Source organism: Toxorhynchites rutilus, chromosome 2, assembly GCF_029784135.1.
Source record: "Toxorhynchites rutilus septentrionalis strain SRP chromosome 2, ASM2978413v1, whole genome shotgun sequence".
NCBI lineage: Eukaryota > Metazoa > Arthropoda > Insecta > Diptera > Culicidae > Toxorhynchites > Toxorhynchites rutilus.
Window position 1 is genome coordinate 11,449,487 of NC_073745.1, and position 15,162 is coordinate 11,464,648.

Consider the following 15,162-nt stretch of genomic DNA (forward strand, 5'->3'; position numbering starts at 1 on the left):
ACTCGAGTTTCTTCTTCATCCGATCGATAGTATCCTTCATTTCCGTTTTGGAAGACTTCAAACTATTCAGTTCAGTTTCCACTGTATAAAGTTTCTCAGTTTTCTTGTCGAGGTCCATCTGTAAGAGTCTTAATATGGAGAAGAATACACAACAACAATTCCACGCCAAATCAGGCGACCGCAGACTCGACCCTCTCCGATTTTTTTCTTTGAAAGTTGGTACTTATGATGAAAACTACCAATAATCACAATTTATGATTATCATGATCAAATCAAAAACGACTGATTTTTAAAGGAGCGTATTAAAAATCATTGGTCTTTCTATCAAAAATAACTCAAAATTCAGATGGTCGATTAAAATATGATGTTTGACGAAGTTGTTGGAATATTAATGAAATATTTAGGAAAAATAGCATTTGAAATGCACTCGCAAAAATTTAATTTGATATTAAAATCCTATATATCTCAAAACACCTACCCCTACGATATTATTGGGAAAGCCTTCGAGTTCAACAGAGCTTGACGTACAGTGGTGCCGTGGAAAACTCATCAAAATGGAAAAAATAATTTTTGAAAATTTATGAAATTCCAATATTTTGGGAAATCATAGCCAGTTAAAAAAAAACAACAACAAAAAATGGAATCTACATGCGATTCAATCTGAAAAACCGCATGGAACGTTTTATCCTAGGACTAACCGTTCTCGAGATAAACCCAGCAAACATTAAATCGTATAACTTTGCATAGATCGTATATGAAGTGGGATCAAATCCCAAATGAATCAAAGCATACATCGTGTATATCTAAAAACGTATAAAACGTACACATGTGACAAAAATGATTTTTTTTTATGACGGCAGATTAAGCCGTAATTGCCGTGAAACTATTGTAAAATTCAACTAATGGACATCATATATGCATATCAGACAAGTACAGTTCGAGAGTCACATAAACGTATAATTTGAATCAATGTATTACAGCGTACAATCGTGTTACATGCTGTGGAATATCATTGAAAAGTGAATCACATCAGATCGTAATTGAACACATGTTACATCATATTATGAATATGAGACATCAACTAATTTCATGTTTCAGGTAAACGAAAGGAAGCATGTACCTGAAACATGAAATAGAGAGAGGTTAAACATAATTCTCCATTTTCTCAAGAGCGGTATTCAGCAGCTATTAGCACTAGTACTTTTGCTTAAAGACAAAACACAATAGAGTTTCAAGATGGCTGCAGTGGTTTATCATTACGAATAAACTAAAGTCTGCTTCATTTAATATTGGAACACAAACAATTGCGTGTAGTTCAGTCATTTATTAACGAATTCATAATTTGTTTTTCATACAAATGTAGCATTTTCTTTACTCTTTCATAAAAAAAAATTAAAAAAATTATTCATTGCTGTTTCGAAGAAATTCTCGTACTTTTCCCGTAATACGGCACATTAGGCGGCGCACACCCTTTTCGTCCACCGTTTTGGCGATTTGATTCCACCAGTTCTTCATTTGAGTCATGTTCCTAACAAGTTTTCCCTTTGCCTTAAGCCTCCGCTTCGTGATTGCCCAGTATTTCTTTATCGGCCGGAACTGGGGGCAGTTTGGGGGGTTGAGGTCCTTCGGTATTACGCTGACCCCGTTCGTTGCGTACCATTCCATAACCGTTTTGCTGTAATAGCAGCTGGCGAGGTCCGGCCAAAACATTACTGGACGGTCGTGGGCACGAATAAACGGCAGAATCCGTTTCTGTAGGCACTCTTTTTTGTAGACTTCTGATGTCATTGTCTTGTCAGTGAGAAAGACTTTGGTTTTCTGTCCACAACTGCATATCCCCTGCCAAATCATGTACTTGCGGGCGAATTTATCCACAAACACGAACTTAAATTTTGCAGGTACATCCCCCCGAGCCGTCGCCAAATAAAATTTTTGACCTGGGATTTGCCCAAAGTCCGCCTTCACGTAGGTCTCATCGTCCATCAGAATACATCCGTCGAACTTGGTCAGCACTTGGTCGTACAGCTTTCGAGCACGGATTCTGGCCACATTGTTCTGCTTCAGCGTCCGATTTGACTGTTTGCTGGCTCGGAATGACCTTATTCCTTCCCGGAGACGAATTCGTCGCACCGTACTGTGAGCGGCCTGGAACTTATTGGCCAAATCGCGGTCTGAAAGATTGGGATTCCTCTTGACGGCCTTGATGACTTTTCCACGCAGTTTCCGGTCGACAGTTCCACTCCGACGCTTCGAATGCGGCTTCCGAGCCGTCGTCAATGTTTCCTCGTACTGCTTGATAACACGCCATACGGTATTTCTGGGCATTTTAAGCTGTTTAGCTAGCTTAGATGTCGACAACAATGGATTTTCAAGAAAACTGTGCACAATTTTATCTCTCCGTTCGGCTTCCATGGCGGTTGTTTACAAAATGCTATCGTTTGGTGTTATGACATAAATACATGGTGAAAGGTAATGAATTTCCCGACACGTGGGTGAAAAAAGTTTCCAAATCCGTCCACTAGGAGCGCCAAAATGAGCAAAAGAATTTGTTCCAATATTAAATGAAGCAGACTTTATATTTAGTAGACCAGGGGTTTTCCATGCGATTTTTTACGCAGATTTTCTAAATAACGAGGGGGATTTTCGAATTAATACGTTTTTTTCAATTGACGAGTTTTTTTTTTAATTGTGATGACTTCCTTTTCCTCAGGATCGGCAACCATAAATGGGGAATCCGATTGATTCTCTCAAGTATCATAGTACGAGTTTCAACATTATATTTCAGATAGCCGTGCGAGGTAGCTACTGCTCAATAATCCAAAGAACTGGAGTTCGAAACCCTTCGGAACAAATCTCAATCGTCACCACCATTAATTTAAATATTTATATTCCACTCCCACTGAAACCTATTAAATGGTCTCCATTTCTAAGGCATCAAATATTGTCAGATATAGAAATGGGGATTCGTGAGGTTATAAATGTGATTATAACCTCACGAATAATTTCCGACATTTGTTTTTTTTTCTATGTCTGTAAGAAATCGTATATTCCTACGATAATAGTCGTATAAGAGCTAATATGAAAAGTATATTTATCCAAACCAATTCACAAGCATTTGTCACTTTTGCATGAACAGTACTGGCAATAAATAAGAACACAATGTAATCAAAAGGGAGGCGAATTCAAAGCAGTTTTCGATATTTTATTTTTCTAGAATTATAATTGCACAATTTGTTCTTCAAAATATTGAAATGAATATTAATTGCTAATATTGGTTTGGCAACTAAAAAGAATACATGTCGTGTATTTGAAACAGAAGCATATAAAAAACAATCACTAGTATCTCGTGTGCCCTCCTTTGGCATAGATAACTGTCTTCAGGCCTTGGGGCATGCTTTCAACCAAGTTTCGCAGATAATGGTAATCAATTTGTTCTCACGTCGTTAAAAGTTACTCAAAAAGCAGAGTTTTGTTGGTCATCGTGCATTTATCCATTTTTTATCAAGAATTGATCACAAATTTCCGATCGGATTCAGATCGGATAATTGTGGCGGCCAATCCTTCAACTTCACACGAGATTGGCGAAAATAGGACAACGTTGTGTGTGCCGTATGCTTTGGATCGTTGTCTTGCTGAAAGGTCCAATTCTTCGGCAAACCAATCTTCCGTGATCAGCCCTTCATATTGTGCATAAGGAACTGTGAAATTGATTCTCAAAGTTGAAAATATTCGGCGAAATATTGCATTCTAATAATGTTGATTTGAAGCATTTTTAATTTACAGCCCGATATCAGTACTATTGCTACGTCAGCAATTTTAATACTCGCATCGTCATTCGTTTTCTAACCTTTTTGATGGTAAATAAAAACAATAAACATTCGATCCAAATACTCGCCAATTGTTTGGGCCGATTGCTTTGAATCGAATATTCACTTCACCGTGTAGCAGCACATTCGTCACAACATTTGACGATTCATCGAGTCAAATGTTTGAGTCCAACATTCAAGTGAAACGTTGGACGAATCGTGTAGCGCCCGCATGATCACAGCACCTTTCTCCGGAACAAGATTGGCTTGTGAACGTATTTATTGCTCCTTAATCCTTGCTTTTATAGTCTCAACCGCACTGTTCGTTCCGATATGTTCAGTCATAAACTAATATCATACTTATGTAAAACAAACGGTTCACGAGCAAAGAGGAAAAACCAACTCTGCTCTCAGTAGCTTCGCTTCGACTAGGACTACTTCGACAATGAATTGACGAGCGTTAAGATGAAGGTTGCTAGCTTGTAGTAGTATAGGTAAACCCTCGTGTAAAAATGGGGTAATAGTGTTTGTGAGAGAAGAGCAAAGCACACGTAAATAGATCAATTCACGTATCAGACTGTGTGGCGCTTCATTGACACGAGTCTTTGAATCCATTTGAAAAAAAAAACAATTCAACGCTAAAGTAAATTGTATGAACGATATGTTCCGATGAACAATTGCAAATATAAATATGCATAGGAAGTAAAATTCTGATCATACGCGAGCGTAACATGAGCAAATTTATAACACATGCGAATTGGGGCTCTTTTGGTATCAACAAGTTCTTCCGCATAGTAACTCGATGTTGATGATTCCTGAATATTTTCCTCCGTTGATCGTATTGTTTTCACATATTCACGTTGAAGAGCCAATACCCTTCTCTTCGTTGGCCGAGGCATTTTGTTTGAATGTAATTGTTACCGATGAAGTAACAAGACGGGGTTTCCAAAACCTGAATACTTCTTTATTAAGACGTATTAAATTTTCCTGTAACGATTTACATTGATTTCAATAATAGTTCATAGCAGTGGTTAATTCAACTCACATTGGTGCCCATCTATTCAATGCAGTCCAAAATTTACTGCCGGACGGTAACTGCTTTCTTAGCTGTGACCTAGTTCGCACTGCGGATTTTATTTTTATGAGAAACTAAAATAATTATTCATCAATTGTTAATCATACCTGATTAGGAAATCAATTCTTAAGAATATAATCTAAGTTATATGATCGATTGTTCGTCACTTTTCGCAATCAGTGGCTATCAAAATAAGTATGTGTTATTAATAATTTCACTTGCAGTTGGATAAACTAAATACCTCACTAAAGCCACTTAAGAGTTTAATTTAGAAAACTTCTGCCTATTGCGCTTGAATATAACTGAATTTTTTACACCTGTACGTTAAGAGCTATCACATGCAGTCGACTCGAGGTTCAATAGCACAATGCCATGTTCACACAATAGTACGCAAGTGCTATGACCTCCTCCGTAGCGTAAATGCGTGCGTATTTGTTCGAGTTAACCTACGCTGATGACCGATCGAAGGCGATCCTTTGGGATCAAGAAGACTGTTTTGTGAAAAGGGCGCAACAGTAATACTTTTCCGTTTACTGTTTTTGAAAGCATAGGCAGCCGTGGCAGTGTTCCGAGCTCTGCAATACAATTTTCTTACCCAATGTTGAAGTTGCTAAAACTTACATTATAGACCCATTAAACGTGAAAATAATAATTGTATTGATATCAACAAAATTTCATTTTATTGATTTTCATGACATGAAACGCTATGACTCAGGAATAATTATTAGGAACATTTTATTGAGTGGTTTTTATAGCTGTTTCTATGATGTTGTCTGGCATCAGTGTCGAAAAAATAACGATGCTTTCACCAATCCAAACAAAACCATTGCCAAAACCAAAGATTGAAAAATGAAAATTCAACTTTCAGAGCACTAGCTCGAGTTTTCCGACGTTTTTCACTATACAGTGCGACAGCAGATGTAAATTTAATTTCTGTGAGTAATCGATTAGAGTTGTGTTTACTTGATGGGAAGTGTGCGAAAACGATCATTTTCTTCACACTGTTTCGCAAAATTATTGATTTTCGGACGAGCAGCCATTGTAGCAGCCATTTGTGGCTAGCTTCCACCTTCACCTTAAGAGCGAGGATGACTGATGAACTAGTCTAGCAAATGATTATCCTAATTGACGTGACGAATTAATACAAATCTGCCGCCTCTTCATTCAACCTGACTTCAACTTACACTACCACTTCCCTGACACGAATCTCGTTTTCCGCGTACAAAATCTCATTTTAACGTCCATATAAAGTGAAACGAAAACTTGATTTCTGATGCAAAAAAGTAGTTGCACCATTCATAGACGGCTTCATTGTTTACCCACCGTGAACTCAACCCAACGAACTTAGACAGTTACCAGGTATGCTATAAAGGCCTTCGCGTTAGCTATTTAGCGTGCGAAATAGCGTGCAGTTTGGGAGGAATTCTGAACAAAATTTTAGTTCATTTTGTCAAAGAGCTCAATTTTGCGAAACAAACATACAGAAAAACGGGTTCATATCACAAAGTTTACAAAATTTGTCAGTGTTTCTGAACACAACACCGTAATTTTCGTGTATGATACAAATAACATTTTGGTAGTGGAAAACTTAAAAATTAGTAATCTTTATTGTGTTATTATCAATTTCATCCCAAAAATGCATATTGAACTTGATTATTTCTATTAATGAATAATGATTTTTACCCCACTATATTTATAACAGCCACTTAAATTGCACCTTAAGGTAGAAAGGTTACATTTTTTTTGAAATAAATCATATTTGAAATATTAAAAAAAAATCTAAACTGTATATAATCTCCAAAATTGTCCGAAATTGTAAACATCGAAACATGTATACGAGATACATGAGAAGAAAGAGAGAGAGAGAGAGAGACGAGTTTATTTTGGAGAGGCCACTTCAATATGCAATCAAGTCCATTTGACGGGAAAGAATGAAATGAGAAAGTCGAGTCGTAGAGTGAGATAACAACTAAATGCCCGAATGACTGTTGAGCCATGTTGACGAAGAAACTGCTGGAAGAAGCCAAAATTCATTCCCAATTGAATAAGAATTTCTTCATAGTCCCCTGACTATTCTCAGTTAAATATGACTTTGCCGAGCCCCGAATGCTATTTCTGTATATGCTACTGTGCATCATATACCTTCCAAAATATTGGGTATATGATGCGCTTAATTTAAGTATATAATAATTTCGAAATATGAAAGTCTTTAATATTAAATTCATTTTCGAGTAAGATTTTTTAACAGTGTATTTAAAATGTTGTTTTTCCTAAATAATTCATTATTTTTTCAACAACTTTGTTAAACATCATATTCTAATCAGATATCTAGATTTTAGGTCATGATTCCTCATCTAAAAGGTAATATCAATCCTCAGCAACGGATGGGGGCTAGTTTTTAACTTAACAGTTCTGAATATGATGCAACTTGCTCGATGCTAATGCTAATATCTAGATTGAAGATTGAAGATCTAGAGTGAAGATTCTTCGAAAGAATAAATGATTTTGATTTTAAAAACGCCCCTTTAAAAAATCAGTCTTAATTTCAATTGGTTATATGATAATGTAAATTGTGATTTTGGGTACCTTCCATCATATGTACCAACTTTCAATAAAATCAAAGCGGGTCGCGTCAAAATTTGCTGTTTTTTGGCTGATTTAGCGTGGAATTGTATATGGAAAAAATACACAAACATACCAATAATTTATCCTTCTCACGCTGAAGAGACATATTGGAGGCCTTCAAAACCGAGATGTCTCCTTTGAGCTTTCCAATTTCCTTGTGAGCATGCTCCACACTGTCGTCGGCATGGTTCAGCTTTGCTTCAGCATTACCAAGTTGATTCTCCGAACACATCAGCCTATTTTGATGTTGCATCAGTGCTCTCTCAGTCTGTTCCTGCAAAATCTTCACTTGCGCATGAGAGGCGCGAAGTTTGCTGAAATTGCTTTCCACTTCTTTCAAGCGTTCCTTCAGCTCAGCATTCTCATCCCGCAACAGTTGCACCGTCGCTTGAGAAGAACTCTGCGCACTCAGTATATCACGTTTCTCCGCCTCGAGTTTAGCGATCTTAGCACTGTAATCCATAATAGTTTCTTCGTGTCTATGTTTTGTTTCCATCTGAGTCTGGGTGGCCAGCTTCAACTTATTTCGTAGGGAGTCTCTCTCTAATCCCAACTGCTCAATCTCTCGTTTAGCCGCGTCTCTTTCTCGTTCGACCCGATGGAAGGCAGATTGGACTGATAGTGAAGATTGTGTTGACACTGCGGACTGCGCAGTCCTTAGCCGTCCAGTGCTCGTGGAACACGTCGCGTTTTGTCTATTATTGAGACAAATGTCGCTCTCCAGTTTCGCTATGCGTACATCTTTCTCCGTAGTATCACTTTTCATTTTGCTAATAGTTTCCTGTAACCGAGCAACTTCTTTACCGAGACGCTCCCGTTCCGCTCTACAGTTGCCAAGAGATTCTTCTAACAACGTGTTCTTTTGCTTCAGTTCCTCCAATTCCGGGCAGTCTTGATTGCTTGTAGGAGGTAAAGTGGTTTGGTTTGTAAGTTTCAATTTTAATTTAGAATACTTAGTCTTTATTTTCTCGTAATCTCCCAGTATCGATTGTTCGCGTTGTTTCAATTCATTCAGTTGCTTATAAAGAGCACGTTTCTCGTCACTCGCCTGTCTCAAAGCATTTTGCAACGTAGAGTCTGCCGAATAAGACGATATGGATGAGCCGGTCGGCGTCAACACCAGTGACTTGGCGTCCAACAGTGTTTCCAACTCCTTAACCCTCATATTCGATTGTTGCAACTTTATCTGCAGATCGGAGTTTTGTCTATCTTTATCCAAAATGTTCAAATTCGCTTCTGACTCAACACTCAGGGCCACATTTTCAATTTCCTTCAATTCCTGCTCCAACTGTTTATTCCGTTCGGTAAGTTTCTGTATCTTCTTGTGGGCACTCTGCTGACTCTCCATCACCTCGGCCAGTTTGTTCTGAATCGAAACTTTGTCCTCCTGCAGCTTTCCAACGTCTTCGGAAAGTGAATTTACGCTACGATAACAGCAGTCTTTCGCAAGCGCAGCTGCAGGGCGACCGCCTGCGAACAGAGCTCCCAAACGTTGAATTTCTCTGTCACGATAATCGATCTGAAACGAAAACAGCGCGAGAATAATCCGTTAGTTGCGGTTCTATTTCAGGTGGGTTTCGCAGTCAGCAGTTTCGTCAGTACAACAGTGCACTTTCAGTTGTAAGTACGTAATGTTTCGTTACAAAGACCTATGTCAAGACAACGTGAAGCGATTTGAGACACCGTTCAATGAAAATTTCGTGGAAGTACATTTAACCGATGTATCGGTTAGTCCCACTGGAGACCGAACATGGTCTCCTGTCCACTGTATCTTACCGAAGCGATACAAACATTTCGCAGAGCGCATACGAAACTTAACCATCTACGAAGATGACGTATGGATTGTAACATTCCCCAAGGCAGGAACGACGTGGGCCCAGGAGATGTTATGGTTGATCGACCATGATCTAGATTATGAAAAGGCTTCCTCAGTCAACTTACAAGAACGATCAGTTTTTCTGGAGTGAGTTTGAAGTGTGTTATCTTCATTAAAACAGCAGCATTTGTGACATTATTTTCAGAGTGTTTGCATTCGTCACCAACATAGATCTGCCAGACACGATTGCTTTAGTGGAGAACATGCCGCGTCCAAGGCACATCAAAACTCATCTTTCTCTAGCACTGCTTCCCAAAGACCTGTGGATAGTGAAGCCAAAAGTTGTGTACGTGGCACGCAATCCGAAGGATGTTACCATCTCGTTCATGCACCACTACAAGTACATGCATGGATTCAAGGGCTCGCAGCAGGATTTTCTCGACGGCATCCTAATGGATCAGTTGATTTACTGTCCGCAGGTGCGGCACGCTACCGAGTTCTGGCGCGTGGCGAAACTCCACCACGTGCTATTTCTACACTTCGAAGATATGAAGCGGAGCATGGCGGATGTTCTGGAAAAAGTTTGTAAGTTCTTCGGAAAATCGTTCACCGCGGAAGAATTGGCGCACCTGGAGAATCATCTATCATTTGATGTGATGAAAGGTTAAACAGTGATTTCAAATTATTAGGTAAACTTCAATAACATGCTAATCATCTTCCGCAGAGAACAAAGCAGCAAACAATCAACAATTAGTTGAATCCACAACGGAAGCGATGGGTATTCCCCCACATAATCACAAGTTCATGCGTAATGGACAAGTTGGGACTTACCAGAGGGAATTACAACGAGAATATTTGGATAAATTGGACGAGTTCATCGCGAAACAATTGGGTGGCACAGATTTCAAATATGGAATATGAATAGCGTGGAGGGAATATAATTTATTAGATACGACAATATATAATTAAACACCTAACCCAAGAAACAAACACAACTCACTGTTTTGTATATTTATTTTGTATTTTGTATATTATAACTCGTCCCTGAAACTTGAGCAGGGATAGTCAATTATCGACATCAGTTGTAATATTTTCCATTTAAAATCTGATAAACGTTCCACGTTTATCAGATTTTAAATCGTTTGCACTGAGCCTAATCATGGGTTTTCCTTCGTTCAACTCTCCACATACGACCTTGAACTTTCCTATGCACACTAGTGATGCTAGGAAGATGCTGACAGTGATAATCTGCCCACCCAATCTCCTATGAGAGAGTGCGCGAGCTCATTAATCAGACCTATCACTTTCGTTTTCAATCGATTCTGATAAGGGTAAGTATTCCCAGATGTATGGAAAACCACTTTGATTACGCCACTATATAAAAGGAGGAAACACTCGTCGCGTCGGAAACTATCGGTAAATATTCATTCTTATAACCCTCGGAGTTCACGTGGTCGAGTGGTTAGCATCACACATATAATGCTGAAGGCTCCGGGATCGAGTTCCATTCAGACCTAGGAATTTTCCGTCAAAGAAATTGCACCGACTTAAGGGGGTAGTACACTATGGAAACTTGAGAAAATTGAAAAAATATTTCTGGCCTAAAATGTTTTTTGGGATGTCTACTTTACAGTGGTTTTTATCCCAGGGTTGTCCGAGACTCCGTTCCAAAGTTACAAGCCAATTAGTGGACCTAAGTCTTTGCGTAAAAAGCGTGGACCCAAAATTTAAAACGCGTTTTTCTCGAAATTAAGTTTTGCAAACTGGTGGGAGTTCTCCCTCCGGAGCGGTCCATTCGATTTTGATGAAATAGTTTTTCCCAGATTCTCCACAAAATTTCCTGTCATCGTACGTACGATTTTTTTGATATTTTGAAAAATAAAATTTTGATGAATGTTTTTGTCTCGATTTTTGAGGCAAAAACGCAATTTGTTCACAAAAAATATCGCCATTTCGTCAAAAGTCAATATTTTGAAAAAATCCTACGTACGATGACAGGAAATTTATCCAAGATTACGCAAAAAAAAACATTGGTTGAAATCGGTCCACTAGAAATACTAGAAACTCTCACCAGTTTACAAGGTTTTGGCTGCAAGGGTTCAACAAACCGGTTGCGGCTATTCAGGAGACAGTCCAATTGACACCAATTAATTTTTTGTTTGTTAAGTAATATACACCTAATAAAACTGTGATATCAGATTAATCATAATAATTTATTTTCTCGTCGAAAAAAAATCGTGAAAAGCACAAACTTTTTATGAAGTTTATAGTGTACTGCCCCTTAAACTGTGTTGCGTTCTGTCAAATATATACCGGGAAATTGCAGAAACACTTTTTATAGCTCCTTCAGTTCATGCAGTGAGTTCATTTTTAAACGGTTTTATTTAGCTTGCCCCGTAATTTGTATGTTTGTATGTTTGTATGTTTGTAACATGTTTGCCTGTAGCGCTTCAGAAATTTGAACCCCTTCCTGTTGACCGATTGATCTGAAATTTGGAACACACATTTATCCCTGCAGTCATTACGAAACTGTGTATTCCATGATTTTAAAAATCCAAGATGGCGGCCGCTACAAAATGGCGGATTACATATTTTCTCAAAACCTCATCAATATGGGTATCAAATGAAAGAACTTAGCTAGTAGAACACAGTTATATATGAGATATGCAAAGTCAAAGTGGCCGCCATAACAGAATGGCGGATTACATATATCCACTAAACCCCATCAATATGGGTATCAAATGAAAGGGCTTGACTAGTAGAACACAGTTATTTATGAAAAATGCAGATCCAAAATGGCAACCACCACAAAATGGCGGATTACATATTTTTTCCAAATCCCTATCAATATGGGTATCAAATGAAAGGACTTGACTAGTAGAATACAGTTATTTATTAGGCTGTCAAAAAAGTCCTGCGGTATTCTTTTTTTGAATTTTCATTTGTTCATAAAATTAGTTACAATCATCTGTTTTAAGTCAAATATGCGCCGTTTTGTTCGATGACTTGTTCCCAACGAGATGCCAACTTCATAATACCCCTGTTATAGAAGCTTGCTTCCTTATTAGCAAAAAACTCGGATAGCCAATTTTCACAGGCCTCTTTTGTGGCTAACTTCTGACTACCTAGCTCGTTCGCCATGGACAAAAACAGGTGGTAGTCACTTGGTGCAAGGTCCGGACTATACGACGGTTGCAAAAGAACCTTCCATCCGAGCTCCCGGAGCTTCTGGCGCGTCACCAAAGAAGTGTGTGGCCTGGCGTTGTCCTGATGGAAGACAATGCGGCCTCTGTTTATCAAAGATGGCCTCTTCTTCATGAGTGCTACCTTCAAGCGGTCCAGTTGTTGGCAGTACAGGTCCGAATTGAGCGTTTGGCCATAGGGAAGCAGCTCATAATAGATTATTCCTTGACAATCCCACCCAACACATAGCAGAACCTTCCTGGCCGTTAATAAGGCCACCGTCTGAGCCGCTTCAGCGGGCTTCGACCACGACCGTTTGCGCTTCACGTTGTCGTAAGTGACCCACTTTTCATCGTCAGTCACCATCCGCTTCAGAAACGGGTCGATTTTGTTGCGATTCAGCAGCGATTCACATGCATCGATACGGTCAAAGATGTTTTTTTTTGCGTCAACGTATGTGGCACCCATACATCGAGCTTCTTTGTGAATCCAAGCTTCTTCAAATGGTTACTAACGGTTTGATGACTAATCCCCAGCTCTTGGCCGATGCTACGGCTGCTACTATGCCGGTCTTTCTCGGCTAATTCAGCGATTTTGTCGCAATTTTCGACGACAGGCCTTCCGGAGCGTGGCGCATTTTCGACGACCTCTACACCAGAACGAAAACGTTGAAACCATCGTTGTGCGGTGGAAATGGAAACTGTATCGGGTCCATAAACTGCACAAATTTTATTGGCAGCTTGAGATGCATTTTTGCCTTTGTCATAGTAGTACTGTAAAATATTTCGGATTTTCTCTTTATTTTGCTCCATATTTGCGACACTATAACTCACGAACGACTTAACCAAACAAAACACATATTATAGCGCGCAAAAATACCTTTCCAACAAGCTATAGCTATACAACTAGAACTACGCGCTTACAACGACACCTCGCGGAAATACCGCAGGACTTTTTTGACAGCCTAATATAAAAAATGCTAATTCAAAATGTCTGCCACCACTGAACGGCGGATTACATATTTTCTGGGGCGAAAGGGTTTGACCAGAAGATCCCAGCTATTTGGGAAAATTAAAATCCTAGATGGCTGCTGTAACAAAGTTGCCAATTTATTTTTTTAAACGGTTCCATTCAATTTGACCTGTTTGTATGCGTGTTTGAATGTTTGTAGGGTTGTCCCTCATTAATTAAAATTTGACCCCGTTGTTTTCGATTTATGGATCTGAAATTTGGAACAAATCTTTATCTCTGCTGTCTTTATAATACTGTGTATTCTATTATCTTGAAAAATCCAAATTGGACGCCGGTAAAAAATGGCCGAATGGCTTGACTTGGAAAACACACTACATTATGAACAACATAAATTCAAAAAGGTGTTTTTTTTTTGTAATCCCCTCAATATCGGTATCGAATGAAATGATTTGACTAATAGAATACAGTACTTCACCAAAATATTCCGAAGAAAATTAGGTAAGAAATAATAAAAAAGTAAAAAAAAAACTTTTTAAGTTAAACGGTTTAATGTACTAAAAGCTAGAAAATAATTAGGCAAGTAGCAGTTAGTAGTTATCACATCCCTTCCTTCATTAATCTAGGGCTATGATGAGACTTAAATAAAATCGTGGGCATATGATGAAACAACTAACTGTGGATAATGGAAATCCGACGTGCCTACTGGAGCCGAAGGATCCGCCGTTCCATGTACTGTGAAGGCAACTAAACGGTTACATCTCTGAAGGATTGCGAGGGCGTAGACAATTTTACGAATTCGAGTGATTATTGAACATCAAATTGCATCACGGAAAAAACGCTGTAGAAAATTACCTAGTGGGCCGATCGTTTTCAAATTTTCAGACAATAAAATATAGCCGATAAGTAAGCTTTTGGCATATTTATTTCATTCAACTTCAATACCACAACCGTCTGCTTAGTTCCACTAACAAGGTTCTGTACATCTGGCCGCAGTTTCTTCTGTACAGAAACCCATTTTTTTCTGCATGTGTTCCTCAGATTTGATCTCCTTGCTTCAGAACAGCCCAGTATTTTTCGATGAGTCATAGTTCCGGAGCGTTGAGGGGGTTCATGTCCTTGGATACGAAAGTGACATACGTGTAGTTACACGATTTTCAAAAAACTCAAACTTTGACCGCTTTGCGCCACACTCCCTTGAGTCCGATTGAGCTGAAATTTGGCATAGGTATTTTTTCGAGGTGGTGGACGTTTTTATGTGTTTTACTTTTTGAAATTCGAGATGACCATTTTCATTGGCACCCTAGAGCACATTGATTATGTGATACGTAAGGTCGACGAAAATTTGGTGTACTGTGCAGAGTCAATGGATTCCCAAAACAGATTCGAAAAATATGATAAAAAAATCAGCTATCCACTTTGAAACATTTCATATTGTTCCACACATCGAAACAACAAAAGAGAAGGATGCATATCCTTCAGAATATGATGATGCGATTAATTTCATGTTGTGATCAGCCAACACCAAGAATTAGTATTTCAAGCTGTCTATAATCTATATCTTCGAGCAAGAGCTCTTTTGCCCTTAATCACAAGATATGGTTCGGGGACGACAGTCTACAATTAATAACTATCACAAACGCCCAACATCCCATTGTCCCTTGAAGAGATTGTCTCATGTCTTGGGA

At 38.7% G+C, this 15,162-nt stretch overlaps 2 protein-coding genes across 7 annotated transcripts in view; one reads left to right on the forward strand and one right to left on the reverse strand.

The window, feature by feature from the left end:
- Nucleotides 1-15,162, reverse strand: part of LOC129765420 (centrosomal protein of 135 kDa) — a 97,125-nt gene that overhangs the window by 49,316 nt on the left and 32,647 nt on the right. For all 3 annotated transcript variants that reach the window (XM_055765733.1, XM_055765734.1, XM_055765738.1), the window contains exons 4-5: nt 7,580-9,025; nt 3-118 (exon numbers count right to left, since the gene is read on the reverse strand). In XM_055765733.1, coding sequence (XP_055621708.1) covers nt 3-118; nt 7,580-9,025 — 1,562 coding nt within the window. The remainder of the gene's footprint in view (nt 1-2; nt 119-7,579; nt 9,026-15,162) is intronic.
- Nucleotides 8,149-10,299, forward strand: LOC129765423 (luciferin sulfotransferase-like). Of its 4 annotated transcripts, none has more exons than XM_055765744.1 (4): nt 8,149-8,432; nt 9,060-9,469; nt 9,528-9,985; nt 10,047-10,299. In XM_055765744.1, exons 2-4 carry the CDS (start codon nt 9,138-9,140, stop codon nt 10,241-10,243), a joined length of 987 nt encoding a protein of 328 aa, XP_055621719.1. In that variant the 5' UTR covers nt 8,149-8,432; nt 9,060-9,137; the 3' UTR covers nt 10,244-10,299. The 4 variants fall into 4 exon arrangements, with proteins under 4 accessions (XP_055621719.1, XP_055621718.1, XP_055621720.1 ...); XM_055765743.1 differs by having other exon boundaries at nt 9,077-9,469; XM_055765745.1 differs by having other exon boundaries at nt 8,149-8,415; nt 9,077-9,469.